Source organism: Lissotriton helveticus, chromosome 7, assembly GCF_964261635.1.
Source record: "Lissotriton helveticus chromosome 7, aLisHel1.1, whole genome shotgun sequence".
Lineage (NCBI taxonomy): Eukaryota > Metazoa > Chordata > Amphibia > Caudata > Salamandridae > Lissotriton > Lissotriton helveticus.
Window position 1 is genome coordinate 622,998,054 of NC_136068.1, and position 18,790 is coordinate 623,016,843.

At 48.3% G+C, this 18,790-nt stretch overlaps 1 protein-coding gene across 6 annotated transcripts in view; it reads left to right on the plus strand.

The window, feature by feature from the left end:
• Window positions 1–18,790, plus strand: part of PRR14 (proline rich 14) — a 489,848-nt gene that overhangs the window by 247,448 nt on the left and 223,610 nt on the right. For all 6 annotated transcript variants that reach the window (XM_078652836.1, XM_078652834.1, XM_078652837.1 and 3 more), the window contains one exon: window positions 4,006–4,046. In XM_078652836.1, the coding sequence (XP_078508962.1) occupies window positions 4,006–4,046 (41 nt within the window). The remainder of the gene's footprint in view (window positions 1–4,005; window positions 4,047–18,790) is intronic.

Consider the following 18,790-nt stretch of genomic DNA (forward strand, 5'->3'; position numbering starts at 1 on the left):
TCCCTCACAGCAGTTTAAAAGCTTGCATTTTCTAAATGTGGAAAATAAATATGTCATTAAAGTATAATGTATATATTTTTGGGACCAAAATAGATACGAGTGCATGTTTTTAGCAATTACTCTCCCTTCCTACTCCGTCCTTACTTGCACCCGCCTTCCATTTAGAGGATGCCTTCACCCGCCTACTGCCCACGTTTATTTTGCGCCCTTCCACACAGAGGCCATTCCCACCCGCTAACTTTTCAGATCAGCAATAAGACAGTATCCACTTTTCACCCTATTAACGTGGAACAAAGGCTGTGTACAAAATGGAAAACATTGCGCATTGATGCCTTTTGTCTGGCACTAATCTCCGTATCCGGCACATTTTGCTTCTTAACTGAGACAATTTCAACTCTGGAGAGCCGCTCAATGCGAAAATTCAAACCCCGGGGCCGCTGCAGGTAGTCCTGAGGAGCAAAGCTGCAGTGATTGCGTGCAACGCGGTTAGCAAGTGTTAGCTGGGAACAGACAACAGGCGCCACTGTGGCTCTCTAAACACCTCTCTCTCCCTCTACACACATCTCTCTCTCTCTAAACACTGCTCTCACTCTCTTTCTCTACACACCTCCATCTCTTTCTATCTCTACCTCTCTAAACACCTCTCTATCTCGCTCTGTCTCTAAACACCTCTCTCTCTCTATCTCTCTAAACACAGCTCTCTCTCTCTATACACAACTCACTCTCTCTCCCTCTCTCTATCTCTCTCTCTCTCTCCCTCTCTCTATCTCTCTCTCTCAAAACCCCTCTCTCTCTATATATATATCTCTCTCTCAATAAACCCCCTCTCTCTACACACAGCATTACTCAGCGCACAGCATTACTCAGCGCACAGCATTACTCAGCGCACAGCATTACTCAGCGCACAGCATTACTCAACGCCACAGCATTACTCAACGCCACAGCATCACTCAACGCCACAGCATCACTCAACGCCACAGCATCACTCAACGCCACAGCATCACTCAACGCCACAGCATCACTCAACGCCACAGCATCACTCAACGCCACAGCATCACTCAACGCCACAGCATCACTCAACGCCACAGCATCACTCAACGCCACAGCATCACTCAACGCCACAGCATCACTCAACGCCACAGCATCACTCAACGCCACAGCATCACTCAACGCCACAGCATCACTCAACGCCACAGCATCACTCAACGCCACAGCATCACTCAACGCCACAGCATCACTCAATGCCACAGCATCACTCAACGCCACAGCATCACTCAACGCCACAGCACCCCTCCACGCCACAGCACCCCTCCACGCCACAGCACCCCTCCATGCCACAGCACCCCTCCATGCCACAGCACCCCTCCATGCCACAGCACCCCTCCATGCCACAGCACCCCTCCATGCCACAGCACCCCTCCATGCCACAGCACCCCTCCATGCCACAGCACCCCTCCATGCCACAGCACCCCTCCATGCCACAGCACCCCTCCATGCCACAGCACCCCTCCATGCCACAGCACCCCTCCATGCCACAGCACCCCTCCATGCCACAGCACCCCTCCATGCCACAGCACCCCTCCATGCCACAGCACCCCTCCATGCCACAGCACCCCTCCATGCCACTGCACCCCTCCATGCCACTGCACCCCTCCATGCCACTGCACCCCTCCATGCCACTGCACCCCTCCATGCCACTGCACCCCTCCATGCCACTGCACCCCTCCATGCCACTGCACCCCTCCATGCCACTGCACCCCTCCATGCCACTGCACCCCTCCATGCCACTGCACCCCTCCATGCCACTGCGCCACACATTACTCTGCGCCACACATTACTCTGCGCCACACATTACTCTGCGCCACACATTACTCTGCGCCACACATTACTCTGCGCCACACATTACTCTGCGCCACACATTACTCTGCACCACTCATTACTCTGCACCACACATTACTCTGCACCACACATTACTCCACTCTATGCCTCTGCGCCACTCTATGCCTCTGCGCCACTCTGTGCCTCTGCGCCACTCTGTGCCTCTGCGCCACTCTGTGCCTCTGCGCCACTCTGTGCCTCTGCGCCACTCTGTGCCTCTGCGCCACTCTGTGCCTCTGCGCCACTCTGTGCCTCTGCGCCACTCTGTGCCTCTGCGCCACTCTGTGCCTCTGCGCCACTCTGTGCCTCTGCGCCACTCTGTGCCTCTGCGCCACTCTGTGCCTCTGCGCCACTCTGTGCCTCTGCGCCACTCTGTGCCTCTGCGCCACTCTGTGCCTCTGCGCCACTCTGTGCCTCTGCGCCACTCTGTGCCTCTGCGCCACTCTGTGCCTCTGCGCCACTCTATGCCTCTGCGCCACTCTATGCCTCTGCGCCACTCTATGCCTCTGCGCCACACCATGCCTCTGCGCCACACCATGCCTCTGCGCCACACCATGCCTCTGCGCCACACCATGCCTCTGCGCCACACCATGCCTCTGCGCCACACCATGCCTCTGCGCCACACCATGCCTCTGCGCCACACCATGCCTCTGCGCCACACCATGCCTCTGCGCCACTGACCGCCACACCATGCCTCGGCGCCACTGACCGCCACACCATGCCTCGGCGCCACTGACCGCCACACCATGCCTCGGCGCCACTGACCGCCACAGCATCACTCGGCGCCACTGACCGCCACAGCATCACTCGGCGCCACTGACCGCCACAGCATCACTCGGCGCAACCATTCAACAACTGGTTCTAATATGTTCTCTCAATGTTTCAAGTTTTATTACAAATGTCATAAAAAGATGTTAATATTTCACTGCTGTTCTTGGATTTTCATCACAATAAAATACACTGAACATAATCTTCCAAAAAGTTATTTTCAAAAGTTTAAGCTATTGCCATTATAAATTACAATAACTTTTATTTAAGTATTAATTATTAAAAAAAATAAGCTATTGTTATTTGTCATATTAATACATCTAAGTCATGTAAATACAACACATATTGCATTACAATTGATATAGGTGTCACGTTTGCGAAAGTTAAAACTATTCGCATTGTAAATGACAAAGCTATTAATTTCGCTATTTTTAAAACCAACACATGAATAAAAGATTTGTCATTTACAATACCAATAGCTCAAACTTTCCTAATGCGAGACCTATTGCATTGCAAATGCTTGTTTCATTTGGGATTACCCCTTGTCCTGTGACCTCCTCTGAATACCACTATTTATACTTAACCCCACCCCAGTCTTGTCTTTTCCAGCAGGGTGGAGCCCCCACACACTCTAATGCCCAAAATCATCCTTATTCCCAGTTTTTTTGTGCTTGCATTTGACTCCTCACCCCACTGTGTTGGAACACCTCTGGCGCCATATCTCCTGTTTTTCCAATCCCTCCCCATCTTTTTAATGTACTTAATTAACCTTTTCTGTTTTTTGTCTGGATTCTGTTAGGCATTGGAAAACCGACTGCACAGACCCATACTTCCTTGGTTTCTTTTCTCTCCATCTTTTTTAAAAGTTTTCTTGCAATTCCTTTTATTTCTGGGATTTTATGAACTTTTTTTATATACCGGATTCAGGATTTAATCCTGGTGCTAGTGTATTATTTTGCTCCTCATAAAAATCATCGGATTTTCAAAGAAAGGTTTTTTTTCTTTGGGGGGGGGGGGGGAGGAGGAGAGATCCCTAAATGGATCTCTAAATGGATCTCATATATGGATCAAAGAAGATACCCATTATGGAGAAACATGATAAATGGTAAGTAATTTCAGTTTTACGTTTACAGTTGCAGGCCAATGCAATCTCAGTAGCCCCATCCCCTTTTCTTGTGATCCACTCCACCGGAGTTCTGTAATGTTGAATTGTTTTCTTTTCGCCGACCTTCTACTCACTCTGAAGTGTGGATAATGTGAGCCTGTTCTCATTATAATTTCACCTAATCCACTGTAGTGTAAGGCATGCTGTCTAACTACTTTTTTACACTGACTCGATTGCTTTTATTCCTTCGGTAGAATGCAGACCCCAAGGAGTTGGCGGTGCAGCAGTCTCTCGGGTGAGTGGCAAAGGCCTTTTCCTGGTTTTTCAATAATTGTTTGGTAAAGGTGTTCACTTGCTGTTACATTCACATGTTGGAGTAGTGGTAAGTGCCCTAAGCTTTATCCTTTCCCGCAGAAATGGAAGTAGATCAGATATTGATTTTGTGGGTGTTGAGGCCAGAGAGTGACCAGGATGGGAGCTCAAACTTGTGCTGAAAATTGCTGGTTTGATTTTTATTTGCACATTGCATTTGTCACAAGCCAGCAAAAGTAAGGTATTTATGACACCATATTCCATATCCTCTGTATAGTAGAACATGGTGTTGCAATGTTAATCCCTCCTTGTTAATCTCAGTATAGATTTCCAAGGAGTTAAGTGCTACCCCACCCCAATTGCATTTTAGTAAGACATTTGTTCCACAGCTAAAATACCTTGTGTTTATTAACATTTCAGAATAGCCAGTGGATCGGTTACCAGTTTTGCAGGTATTTAGAAATACCAGAGTAGGCCGCAAGGCAGCATGCATCATCTTTAATAGGACTGTGGTTCCTCGGGTCACTTCCCCCTACATTTCAGAATCTAGATACCCCAGTGTATCCGTGAAAATGCTCAGTATTTCATTGCTAAAGATAAGCAGCTCTACCAGATAATGTTGTATCATATTGGGAACCATTTTGTCAATTTCCCAGGACTATAATTTAAAATGCACATAATCGTTCCTATTTTGGACACAGTGGTGTTTTTCAGATGGTTACTCCCATTTATCTCCCAATATGTGACTCCCCAATATTTTTCATCTGTCATTTACTCACGTTTTGTTTTGTCTGTACCTTCATCAGCCAAGTTTTTTTTTTTTAGTTTTCAGTTAATGTGCAGTCTTAGAAAATAACCGTACACTGGCTGTAAGATGTAAGCAGGTTATCATAGCACCTGGTTGTACAACAGAGCTAGTCAGAAAAATGAAATCTTCAGCTTATCATCCCTCAAGCAAGTGCAGCTTAAAAGTATTTTTGAGAAAGAGAAGGCATACCCAGATATTAGGATAATGATTAGCCTGTGTTGTAGTTGCCCATTTGCCTAAACTAACTCGGGCGTGTGTGCAGAGAAATGTTGTTGCTGGGTCTCCTTTAACGTCCGGTTAGAACAATTGAAGGGCTCTCAGCCTTGGTTGAGAAAAGGACAGACTTTCCGGTTTTGTAATGTATTGTATCAGTAGATCCCACCATGTGGTAAACTTGAGTTATTTTTGTTTCTAGTAAGCTTCTCCATTGACAACACATAATAAAGTTTAGTGAAAATGAGGGCGATGGATGGCGCCTCCCCCCTTCTTCCAAAACAGGTTAACTACTTGCGCCTCTGCTTGTCAAAAGGGGGAAGTGCAGTCATGAAAGGTAATTCTTAGGGAGTTTTCTTGCAATCCCCGGATAATTTTTACCTGGTCTACTAGCAGTCGATGCCAACACCCCCTTGATGGGGCTAGGAACTTTCTTACAGAATAATGTATTGCCCTGCTTCTTGTCTTTGGAATATCTGACCAAAGGTGCTCCCACTCCTCATCAGTCGTTTCTCTCTTTAAGTTTTCTTATCCGCTAAATAAACTGCTACTCCATATCACTCCCTCCTGTGAATTTTGGAGAAGCAGACACAGGATCCTCCTTAAGTCTGCACAAGTTTCTTAAATTGGGTTTGGTCTCTAAAAGCTGCTGGGAAGTAGATGGCAGGTAAGTTGAATATCTGAGCTGGCAATATTGAACCCTGTCAATTTTCCTGTATGGCGTAATCTGGTGTTCACTGAGTGACCCACTTGATTTTTCTCTGATGGGAAAGGTTAACATAATTAGTGTAATTTCGGGAACTCTCGAAATTGCACCACTTAGCGTAATTTTGTGCCGTTTGCTGTAAACAGTTACTGCACATGGCGGTAAATTACAGGGAACAACAAAACCGAGCTGCTGTTCGCAGTGCTCTTCAACAAAACTGATGCCAAAAATTGATGCAGGGATGTATTTCGCGTTGAAATTTAGTACAAAATAACTGATTTGTATTTGCAAAATAACCTTATTTGTATTTTGCATAATTGAGTAATTTCACTTAATTTTGCCATAATTTTATACACACACCTAGTTGCCTGTAAGGTTTTCAGAAACACTGGCATCCCCAGCCAAGCCAGGTCTCAAAGAGAGCCCCCCACATCCTTACTTTCAGAAAGTCTACCCATTCATTGTTGATGCAAAGGTGTGCTGTCCTGTAATACCTCTCAGAATCTGTCCGCAACAGTAATGTATTGTCTGCAAAGAAGCACCGCTTTTGTTTCTCACTAGCAGTGGAAATCCTCTTGATGCAACCCCAGCGTAATCAGATTTTTCTACAGTTCCGGGACATGACACCCACAGCAAGGGCAGGTTTCTTTAATCTGTTGGTACTGGAGCCCCCCACCTCTAGGTTGAATTCACGCCCCACCACCCACTGACCTTCCACATCGGCAGCAGAGTCCTCAGAAGTCATGACAGGAAAGGTCCCTGTTGTGTTTGGTGTAGATTTGTATGAAGGCATGGGACTGTAGCTCAAATGTGGGTTAGGCCCTAATTTAATACCCCTCCCTGTTTCTCTTGACCATGGTACCCTCCCCATCCATGTGGCTCTTGCAAAGGACTGCCACACCTGCTGTCTTTGTCTGTGTGGCAGTCCAGTATTTGTTGAGGTGGACCTTGTGCCTCAATACAAATTGTTCCCACTGCAGTGGGTAGGGCTCCTGCAGGAGGATGACATTGGGGTAATACCTCTTTGTGTACCTCTGGAACTGTTTCTTCTTATTCAGAAGGATAGTCCCTTTATGTTAAATAAAAAACAGTTTGAGTGATATTGTGTAGGTTTGTTTACCAGATCTGGTGAGCTGTGCTCCGTTTCCTTCTATTCGAAATTTGAGAAGTCTCCCGCTAACAAATGTTTTGTTAACTGGCCTAGCTAACACTACCATGAGTATGTTATGTTAAGTTATGTAATGCAGATTTTTAGGGCGCACTATCACCCTGGAGGCTATCCTGCCGCCTGAGTGAGAGATAAGGAATGCTATGGGCTGGGCAGTCTGTTTAAGAATTTGTGTGAGTTGACCTACCTTCGGGCCTCCAGTCCTCCTTGAAGGGCTATTCTTTTTCCACTTTGTAAATGTAAAATGTAAATGTAAAAAAACATTGCTCATCAACCAATGTTTAGCAGTTTATCTCTGTCTTTGAGACTACCAGCGGCAGCTCCTCTGCTAAAAATAAAATGATAACAGTATGTTCAGGGCCAAGATTTGGCTATTTGTATCCTGACAAATCCTGACAAATCTCAGTGCTTCAAAGAGACTATTGAGGAGTATTCATACAGGTCTGCTCAGTAAAGCTCACAGACTTAGAATGTGTTTAAGTATGTGCAGCTCTGGTACTTTACCCAAATATTAAGATTCTCATGAAACCCAACTAGAGCACATAACTGGAACCCCCTAAGAAACTAGGTTTATATTTAGTCCTTTGACACAATGTGTCCTTGGAAAAAGATCCATGCTAGCCCCAACCTTGGGTCAGCAAATGGCTAACCTATCTGCCAACAGGAATTCAAGTGACACAGAGAGCAACCTGCTGAGCACAGGTCCCAAGATCATGAATTCCATCCGCTCAGGATCGCCAGCAGACCCCTGCCCGCACCACGTGTTCAACAAAGCAGAAGCTACCATCGCACCCCAACTACGGAAGGTCATCAATATCTCCTTCGACACAGCGGCATTCCCGGAAAGCTGGAAGCACGCCAAAATCAACGCCCTCCTCAAAAAGCCCAAGGCAGACCCCAAGAACCTCAAGAACTTCCGGCCCATTTTCCTGCTCCCCTTCCCAGCGAAGGTAATCGAGAAAATCGCCAACACTCAGCTGATTCGCCACCTCGAGGACAACAACATCCTAGACCCATCGTAGTCCGGATTCAGACGGAACCACAGCACCAAGACAGCCCTCATCGACGCCAGAGACGACATCCGGCGCCAACTAGACCACGGCGAAACTTCAGCCCTCATCCTCCTGGACCTGTATGCCGCCTTCAACGCGGTCTGCCACCGCACACTAAGAACATGCCTCCAAGAAGCCAGAATCCAGGAGAAGGCCCTAGACTGGACCACGTCCTTCCTCTCCGACAGAACCCAGAGAGTCCGCCTCCCCCCCTACCGATCCGAAGCTACTGACCTCATCTGCGGCGTACCCCAGGGCTCATCCCTACCCTGTTCAATGTCTACATGGCCCCCCTCGCACAAGTGGCTCGCCAGCACAACCTGAACATCATCTCCTACGCTGACGACACCCAGCTCATCCTCTCCCTCACCACTGACCCACACACCGCCAAAACCAACCTCCATGAGGGAATGAAGGCCGTCGCCGAGTGGATGAGGAGCAGCCACCTGAAGCTAAACTCGGACAAGACGGAAGTCCTCATCCTCGGCCCCACCCCTTCGGCCTGGGACGACTCCTGGTGGCCGACGACACTGGGAACAGCACCGACGCCCACGGACAACGCACGCAACCTAGGATTCATCCTCGACTCCTCCCTCTCCATGTCAAATCAGGTCAACAGCGTCTCCTCCTCCTGCTACAACACCCTCCGCATGCTTCGCAGGATCTACAAGTGGATCCCGAACGAAACCAGAAGAACGGTGACCCAAGCCCTCGTCCGCAGCAGGCTGGACTACGGCAACGCACTCTACGCAGGAATCCCGACCAAACACCTACAGCGACTGCAACGCATCCAGAGCGCCTCTGCCTGCCTGATCCTCAACATCCCTCGACGCAGCCACATTACTTCCCACCTAATAGACCTGCACTGGCTCCCCGTCAACAAGAGGATCACCTTCAAGCTCCTCACCAACGCACACAAAGCACTCCACAACACCGAACCAGCCTACCTGAACAATAGACTCAACTTCTACATCCCCGCCCCCCAGCTCCGCTCCGCCAGCCTCGGCGTCGTCCCGCGCATCCAACTAACAACCTCCGGCAGCAGATCCTTCTCCTTCCTCGCCGCCAAGACCTGGAACACCCTCCACACCGACCTGCGGCAGACCCAGGACCTGCTCACTTTCAGGAAGCTCCTCAAGACCTGGCTCTTCGAGCAGTAGCAGCAACCCCTCCCCTCAGTGCCTTGAGACCCTCACGGGTAAGTAGTGCGCTTTACAAATTCTTGATTGATTGATTGATTATGGCTTTAGGTTGCGTGCATGTACCAGAGGTTCATGTTCTAGAAGTGTCAGGGGATTCCAGGGTTAAAAGTTAGTAAGCGGACAGTGGAGCTGAGAGGAACTGGTATGAGAGAGAGCTTTTAGTGGTGTTATGTGAGCATCTGCAATAGATTTGTTAATCATCATCATCAGTGCTGTGTTTTGATGCTTCCAAAACCTGAAGGGGCACCAGTATTTCAACACCAAACCCAATTCCCCTCCATCGTATCCTGCAGACAGCGAAGAGTATTGAACCCATTGCATGCATGTATGCTTTGTAATTACTCTAACTTCTACAACCACTCTGAACCTGGTTTTCATGCTATTTTTGGTGCGATTACAATCCGTAGGGGCATAAGCAACGTGTGGAGTGTCGAGCGCGTCTCCATCTGTGTGGCTGGAGTGCCTGGAGCAGTGCCCAAGTGCCACCAACGTTGCTAGGGAAACACGAGGAGTCCCAAGCGTGTAGGTATTTGGCCGCTACAGCCAACACTGTGAATTGTGACTTTGGGAGCTTTGCTCCAGTCACCAACATGCATCATCATCACATTGGTGGCAGTTTTCACCTTTACACTGAGGCGCTCAGAGCTCTGCTCGCCCTGTGTCATTTTTCAGTGTGACTTCTGAAGTCAAAGTGTTATTGTACAATATTTCACACCGGGATGATGGAAGCTCTGCTTGTGTCAAGTAATGTCCTTGTGATTTCTGAATTGAATTTCTCCGTAAGTCATTTATTTCTCTTAAAGTTCTGTTTTCAGCTGCAGTATAGTACCATCTCCATCATTATTTTACAAGATTATAACCAAGTGCAGAAGAATTGTTAGTACATTTAAATTTTCTTCTCCTTTGGCTATTAAGAGCAAACAGATCTCTTTTCAGAATCGTTCCTAGTATGTCTTAACCCCCCCTTCTTATCAGAAAAGGGTGAACCTATTTTGCCATAGAAACATTGGAAGAAATTATTTTATTTTTTCTTAGTTGCATTTAGAGGTGAAAGGATTTCTCCTGCAAGTAATCAAAATATTTAAATGCAAAACTTGGGGATTTATGGCTGGAGCATTTAGGAGCTAACTGTGGTCAATGGAGAGGGAGAACCCGTGGACATCTATGAAACTTCACTGTGTATGCTTGAACAATATTTTGGACCTCATATAAATGTGGTTCTGGAGAGACAAGTTCTTCCCCAGAGTTCAAGGACAGTAAGAAAGAGTTGGCAATTACATTGCTTCTCTTAAAACTCTTGCCCACACTTGCCATTTGGGGGATCTCACAGACTCCTTGACAAGGGAACACTTGGTGAGATGTACAACTGTAATAAGAAGCAAGAGAAATTGTTGAGCAAAAACCCCATGATTAAGGATGCTATCAAAATTGTGGAGAGTATGGAGAATACATCTGGGTCGGTGAAGGAAATTAGAAGTCAGAAATCTGATAGCAGTTGTCTAAACAGTAGTGTAGCTGTTGTTTCCCACGATAGTGGGGAATTGGAGGGTGACACTAATGTTCAAAGGGTATCTGCCAAAAATGTCAAATCTAAATCTTCTCCTGATTTCCAAGATAGCAGAAATAAATGTTGTTGGTGTGGTAATGCTTCTCATTTGTCTAACAGTTCGAATTATTTTGCAAAGAATTCTATTTGCAGGATTGTGGTATCTGAGGATGTAATGCTTGCTTGTGTAAATCTGAGAAAGTTAAGATGGTTGACAATATTACTGATGTTGTGAAAAGGAAGTTCTGTATGTTAAGGGTGAGTCTTCTGTCGTGGACACAGGACGTTTGGTGATGCCAGAGTGTGGAGTGGACATTGGAGGAAAGACGTATGTAGTTATGGCTGATTTGGGCACACCGTACATCATGATTGGTGATGAGATCTGGGCAGAGATGTTTGGGGTTGATCATTTTGTCCTTACTCCTCCAGATATTAGTCCAGTTAGTTACAGTGGGATGAAAATTGATGTGCTTGGTTATGTGATAATGAAAATGTCCTTTTAAGGACGGAGTGACTACAGGGAAGGTGTATATTGCCCAAAGAGGTGATGATTTGTTGAGTTGGCACCAACAAAGGGATATGGGTATGACTCGTAATTACAGTGTGTGTGAGCAAGTGATGCTGGTGGATGTGGGTGGTGACTGTGAGACCATTTGCACAGAATTTTCGCAGGGGTTCTCTGGTGAACTGGCCTTAGTAAAGAATTTTGAGTACATGATCGTCCTGAAAGATGGTGCTAATCCCATTGTTCACACAGCATGGAGAGTGCCCAGTCTGATGATGTAAATATTAAGGGCTGAATTGAACAGAATAATTAAGGCAGGTGTCATCAAAGAGATTGATTCGTCTGAATGGTTGGCGCCTGTGGTATTGGCCCACAAGGATGGTGGGAAGGGCTGGCACACATGTGTTGATCTTGGAGATCACAGTGGGTGCATTTGGGTTGATCGTCAGTCATTGCCTAACATTTGAGACCTTTACCATGCTGTCAGGGACCAATGTTTTTAGTGTCCTGGTATGTCTTCTTACCACCAGGTGCTGTGGCATGATGAATCAAGACATTTGACTAAGTTTGTCATTCTGTTAGGTGCCTACAGATTACAATGGATGGTTTTTGGGTTAGATTCTGTGCCTCTTGTTACCAGAGAATTATGAAGATTCTTTTGGAAGGAGTTCCATGTGCATTAGCCTTTCAAGATGACATCTTGGCTTAGGGCAAGAATGGTGAGATCCTCCGATTGGCGTTGAGGAAATTGGCGGAAAGTGGATTGACTGTGCAAAGGGAAAATGTGAACTTGAAGTACCATCAATTTCTTACCATGGATATGTGATTTTGAATGAAGGAGTGAGGGCATAGTTTGAGTTGACCAATAGCATAGTGAAAGCTCCCTGACCGGTAGATAAGGATAAAGTAAAATCATTCTTTCAGCTTGCAGAATGTTATTCCATGTTCATCAGGGGTTTCGCATGATTGGTATAGCTGATCAAGTGATTACTGAAGAAGGGTGGTACATTTCATTGGTCAACAGAGTGTGAAGATGCATTTAGAGTAGTCAAGGAGGAGATTGGTAACATGCCTGGTCTGAGGCATTTTGATGTAAAAATGAAGACTGTTTTGACTACAGTTGCGATTCTGAAGGGCTTGTAGTGATTTTAGCACAAGTAGTTGATGGGGAAGAGATTGTATCTTTCGATTCAAGAGTCCTAAAGGAGGCGGAGAGTCACAACTCAATGATTGAGAGTGAAAAGTTGACAGTTGTGTGGGCTGTGCATTATTTTAAATTCGATCTGTGGGTTTTTGCCTTTTTATATCAAAACATATCATCCTCTTGTACAAATTATCTCCTATAAGGGAAGAGAGAGTCTGACCTCTCGTCTGAAGAGATGGAGTGTGGCATTAGAAGAATTTAGGTTACAAGTACAATACATACCGGGACTTGAGAATAAGTCTGCTGATTGCTTGTCATGACTGCTGGTGGAGATAGAGAATGATGTGGAAGTTATTGTGACTCCAATAGTCTGTTGGGTCAAGGAGAGTGCCTTGTCTCAACAGGAATAGGAAGATAGCAAGGTGAGTGATATTCCTTTGTTAGTCATTCAAGACTATGTTGTTCAAGGTTGGAATGTAGTTCATTGGACCAATCAGCATGCTCCTTTTAGAATCTAAGGTATGAGTTGACAGTTAAAAGTGGAGAGTTTTTTGGGGCGTGGCTAGCCGAGCAGCGAGATGGCCGCTCTGTAAGAGTGCTCCGCCGGCTACGTTAATTAATCCTGCAGTTATCCTCCTCCTGGTGCTTGCGGATCCCCGAGACCTCAGGGGTCGACGTCGGATACCCGGGAGATCCTCCGATCTGAGTTTGGTGCATACAGCTGGTGAGGTGGAGGAGCTGTAGCCCTTCGGATATTTGCCGACTTATGCGCCTGCGCTGACCCCCGGCGGAAGTGCCAGACCCTAGGCGTAGCGGACCACTACAGACCGAGGCCTGACGGGCCTCTGGACCCCCGGCGGCCGGAGGTGCGGAACCTTGCCTGGGACGGCGCTGTCGCTTTGGCTGCCTCCGGTGAGTTCCTGCTTTGCCTGGGAGGCTGACTGAGCAGCTGAAGATCCTTGGAATACAGAGGGCGGCCGGACTTCCCCAGGGACGGTGATTCCCGCCGAGACGCTGCAGCCGCTCCGGTAGTCCATCGGGGCCGACGTGCGTTGGTTGGGGCTGCCGGGACAGGCTGGGAAACGGTGCCTGCGGCAGTGCAATTCCCGAAAGTGCTGTGAGTGGGAAAAGCGGTGCCAAGCAGGTCGGGGAACTAGCGAGCGCCCGCCCGCCGCACCCTTACGCCGTGGTGGAGCGACTGCTGGCAGGTGCTGCGATCGGACGGCCACTCATGTCTTTGCACCCCGTGGGACTGGGCCCCGAATATTTCATTACTGCACCCAGACCCGGGTGGTTGTTTGGCCACTGCTGAACCTCGAACGCCCGCCATTTTGTACACTGGCAACATTCGGAGGCTTACCGCGTGAATTCCATACGGCTCCACAGCTGAGACCGGGGGGCTAAGCGGGTGCGTCGTCGCCACCTGGATATACCCGCGCTGGTTGGACACCACACCGGTCAGTGCACATTAGACCTGCTCCGCCGCAAATCTCGTGGACTCGTCCTTGCCTCGAAGATGGGGAAAAATGAGGCTAGACAGGCCAAAATAAGCTTTGACAACAAGCGTCCGCCGAAACACACACCACCGGAGACGGACGGCGGCGAATCGTCGTCGCAGGGGACACCGCCGGACATCGACTTTGGGGCGCTCATTATGGAGGTGAGGTCCAGCTTGAGAAGCATTGACACTAAACTTGACGCCATGTCCTCACAGCTGGAGTCTGTGAAAACTAAGGTTGATGCCCACGACACCAGGCTGGATTGCCTAGAGAACAGGCAGACTGAATGCTGCGAATTCCAAACGCAAACCAAACAACATATCACGTCCCTGGAGCGGGAAATAGACAATTTGCGTGCCAAGACTGATGATTTGGAAGCGCGTTCCCGGAGATCTAATGTCCGAATAACGGGAATTCCGGAGACAACAAACACTGGCAAGATGGAGGCGTTTGTTACAGACTTATTGCACGAACTTTTCGACCCGAACCTGTCCCCAGCCTTTACGGTCGAAAGAGCACACAGGTCGCTTGGGAAAAGACCTCCGCCTGGTGCTACACCTTGTCCAATCCTTGCTAAATTGCTGAACTACCAGGACAGAGACCTCATATTGAGACTGGCGAGGGAGAAGGGCAAAATTACGCATCAGGGTAACAACATTTCCTTTTATCCGGACTTTACCCCCCTGGTACAAGCTGCCCGAAAGGAATTTTTGCCAGCTAAAAAAGTGCTGCTGCAGGCTGGTGTGCCATATTCTCTGTTATACCCTGCGAAACTGAAGGTGATGCATGACGACTCGGCACACTTCTTCACTGATGCGAAATCTGCACTCAAATTCGCCAAACATATCGGCGGTGCTGGAGCCAGACGGAAGTCGCCCAGACTGGATGACACTTCGGCGCCACTTAGTGATACTGATTGACAATGCTACTACTGAGAGCTTTGGGTTACTATAGCTCTGCCTCCTTCACGACTTACATGGATGTTTGAAGACTACTTGTGCCCACCGCTGTTGTACCCGGACTGAGCACATGTGCGGTGAGAAACTGGTACTTCCCCGGGTGCCCAGCTGAGTTTACTGGTAACCTTTTGACTATGTGTCTATTGCCAATGTTGGGTTAAGTCGGCCCTGGGATGGGGACGCCGCTGGGACCATGGAGATTTAAATTTGAATGTAGCCACCCCGCCGAAACGGGGGCGTAAGCTGGGTACACCACGCCCCATGGGGTGTCTCCCACTGTTCCTGCTGTTGGGTTTATTTCACGCCTTGCGTGCTTTTCTATGGGATATGTCACGACCTGATTGGGAGGTTGCTGAGGGTGGAGGGAGGAGGGGGGGTTTGTAAAGTTACTATGTTTGGTATTGATACGGTGCAATGTAATTTTCACTTTGACTTTCTTTTTGCGCCGAGGATCGGTGATTACGACATGTGCAGGACTTTTTGGCTCTGGAGGGAGGCGACACCTGGGGATGGGACTGCATTTACATAACTTCAGATATGGGAAGAATTAAGGTATGGACCTGGAACATTAGAGGCCTTGGGGATTACAGGAAAGCCCGCTTGATGCACGGTGCACTGGCCAGGCATAACGTAGACATTTGCTTTTTGCAAGAGACTCATCTTAACACTACCCCTTCACCTAGATTGAGGAACTCCAGATGGTCACATGTGTATTCTGCCATCTATTCTAACTATGCGAGAGGGGTGGCTATACTCATACGCAGGGGGCTGGATTGGAGGGAACATGCTCAGGTGCAAGATGTAGATGGGAGATATGTTTTGTTACATGGTTCTTTGCAAGGGAGACCTATTGTGCTGGCAGCAATTTACGGTCCAAATGTGGATGATCCTGACTTCTTCAGGGGTGTCTGGGCGGACATTGCATTGCTGGACTGCCAATTGGTTGTGATAGGAGGGGACTTTAATGTTGTGCTTGATGATGACATGGATCGCAGAGGTGCGAGCAGACCAACGCATGCTAAAGCGCGCCAAGCAGTCCTTGATGTGATGGGTGAGGGGCTGCTTTCGGATGTGTGGAGAGTTAGACATCAAGGTGTTAAAATGGGGACTTGTTACACGTGCCACAAAGCAGCTTGGTCCAGGTTAGACTTCTGGCTGGTGTCACCTGAGGTTGCCACGTGGGTGACGGGAGTTGATATTCAAGCTAGATCACTGTCGGACCATGCCCCTTGTATGCTGGAGTTGCGCCTCCCAGACACTATCAGCAGAGCATTCACGTGGCGCCTTCCCCCGCATGCGCTCACAGACCCTGTATTTGTAGAGGAAATAAGGGCGGACATCATTAAATACTTTGCCGAGAATGCAGGGTCGGTCTCCTCTGTAGCCGTCGAATGGGACGCCTTTAAGGCTGTAATCAGAGGCCAGTGCATAGCGCGAAAGGCGGGAGTGTTGCGTGCCATTCGAGACACCCTAACCAAATTGGAGGGGGAGTTGAAGGAGCTAGATGCGGCCTTTAGCATGGACCCGACATTAGAGATTGCTGGAGTCCTAAAAACCAAGCTGCTTGCCTTTACGGAGGAAGCAGAGCGCGAAGTGCGATTTCTGGGGAGACATGCCGAAGCACGCAGATATGGGGAGGGAGACAGACCAAGCAGGACCCTCGCCAGATTGGTAGCTCCTCGTACACAGTCACACCACATCCACACCATCCGTGACAAGGAGGGGGCCCTGGCAGTTGGCCAGGAGGCTGTCTTAGGCGCATTCACTGATTTTTACGCATCCCTATACACTTCCAGACAACCCGCGATCCCACCCTCTTTGGAACACTTTCTTGATTCTATCGCCCTAGTCTGGTTTAATAACAACCACAGACAGTACATGGACTTACCTGTAACAGTCCAAGATATCGCTCAGGTGATCAAAAGCATGCCGGCCAATAAAGCCCCTGGCCCTGACGGTTTGACAACAACCTTCTATAAAACCTATGTGGAAGAGTTGGCGCCGAAACTACATTCTGTATTCGTTGAAGCCCTTGAATCTAACTCCCTGCCAGACTCCATGCGTGAAGCCTTAATAATAACACTCTTAAAACCTGACAAAGATGAGCTACTCCTTGACTCCTATAGACCCCTCTCCCTGATAAATGTAGATGCTAAAATTTACGCGAAGATAATAGCGGACAAACTACAGCCAATGTTGCCGATCATCGCACTTCCTGACCAGTCTGGGTTTATCCCTGGCCGTGCCACATCCCACAACCTCAGAACTATATTTTCTGTCCTCCATTACTTACTGTTTAGCGGATAGATGCACAGCTATTTAATTGAAAAAGTTGAAATGAGGATCAAAAGTCTCTTGTAGTTTTATAGGTGCTCACCAAGGTGGCGTCGAGGGCCCAACGACGTCAGGCTAGATACTGAAACGTGAGGCCAGAGAATCTCTGGTCTCATCCCTTAGTTGGCACACAAACTGTTGTCCCTCCTTGAAAACAAGAAAGTGACTTCCATTCAATGTTCATTATAGTTCATATTTATTCCATATTAAAGTTCTCTTTTTGTTTTTTTTTTTTTTTTTTTCAAAACTCATTGATGGTTTTAAACAATCATTTGCAGCGTTAATCTTTTAAGCACTGTCTTTCAAGGCGTGTCCAATGCATTTCGGGCATTTTTGCTATGCCCTTCATCAGGGAATTGACAGTGCTTCTTGTAAGCAGTTATGTGAAAAATCTGAGCGGATACGTCAATGTGCTTAGGTCCGATGTTTGTTTCCTGCAAAACGCCGGCGTTAAAATTTTGGAACGGATGGGGTTCAGTAGAAACTTCGTGACCCTGATCAAACTTCTGTACACTGAACCTAGAGCTAGGGTAAGTGTGAATGGCCTTGTGTCCGAGCCCTTTGCTATCTCTAGAGGGACCAGACAGGGGTGTCCACTGTCCCCACTCCTTTTTGCCATTGCAATGGAGCGGCTTGCGACTCGGATCAGGCAACACCACACTGCGAGAGGCATTGGATTTAGCTCCCGCAGCTTGCTAATCTCGCTATATGCGGACGATGTCACCTTATACGTCATTAACCCCAAAGATAATTTGAGTCCGCTACTCCGAGAATTTGTGAGGTTTGAAGGCTTGGCGGGAGTGTCCATAAACTGGTCTAAATCTGTTGCCTTCCCTCTGACCGCTGAGACCAGTCGACCGGTGTCGGAATACCCCCTGAGGTGGGAGGCGGACGCTGTTAAATATCTGGGGATATGGATCAGCCGTGATGTACAAGAACTGTGGTCGCTTAACTTCGGCAGGGCGGTGGACTGGCTGGAGGGTAAAATCGAAGTTTGGAACAAACTACCTTTGTCCCTGGTTGCAAGAATTGCCTTAGCGAAAATGGTAATACTCCCGAAATTTCTGTACCTGTTTGTGAATATTCCGCTGCCCATGACGGCGCACTTTCACGCACGTGTCCGCTCTTTGCTGTTAAAATTGGTGTGGGCCGGGGGACAGGCGAGGGTCTCCTGGGACCTGCTCACGCTCCGGCAGGGGGGCCTTGGGGCTCCAGACTTGAAACTCTACTTCCTTTGCGCGCAGGCGCAATTTCTGCACTTCTGGGCATTCCCTACCCCTTACCAGCCACATGCGGCAGTGGAGCTTGCCGCGGTTGCCCCGTTGCCACTGCGAGTGGCGCTATACGGGAAAGTCACGTGTCCTTCAAAGGAAGTTGACACTGTGGAGATGGTTCGTTGGACCTGGCGCGAGCTACAAAGACGAGCAGGTCTCTCCTTACTTTACGCGCCGGCCATCCCCCTGCGGGGTAACCCGATGCTTCCATGCTTGAGCGCCAGGGGGGATATACTCACGCTCCGTGGGAAGAACCTACTCACCTTTGCTGATATATATCCCGATGGCACCTTTGCGGAGTTGTGTGCGAGAGACGA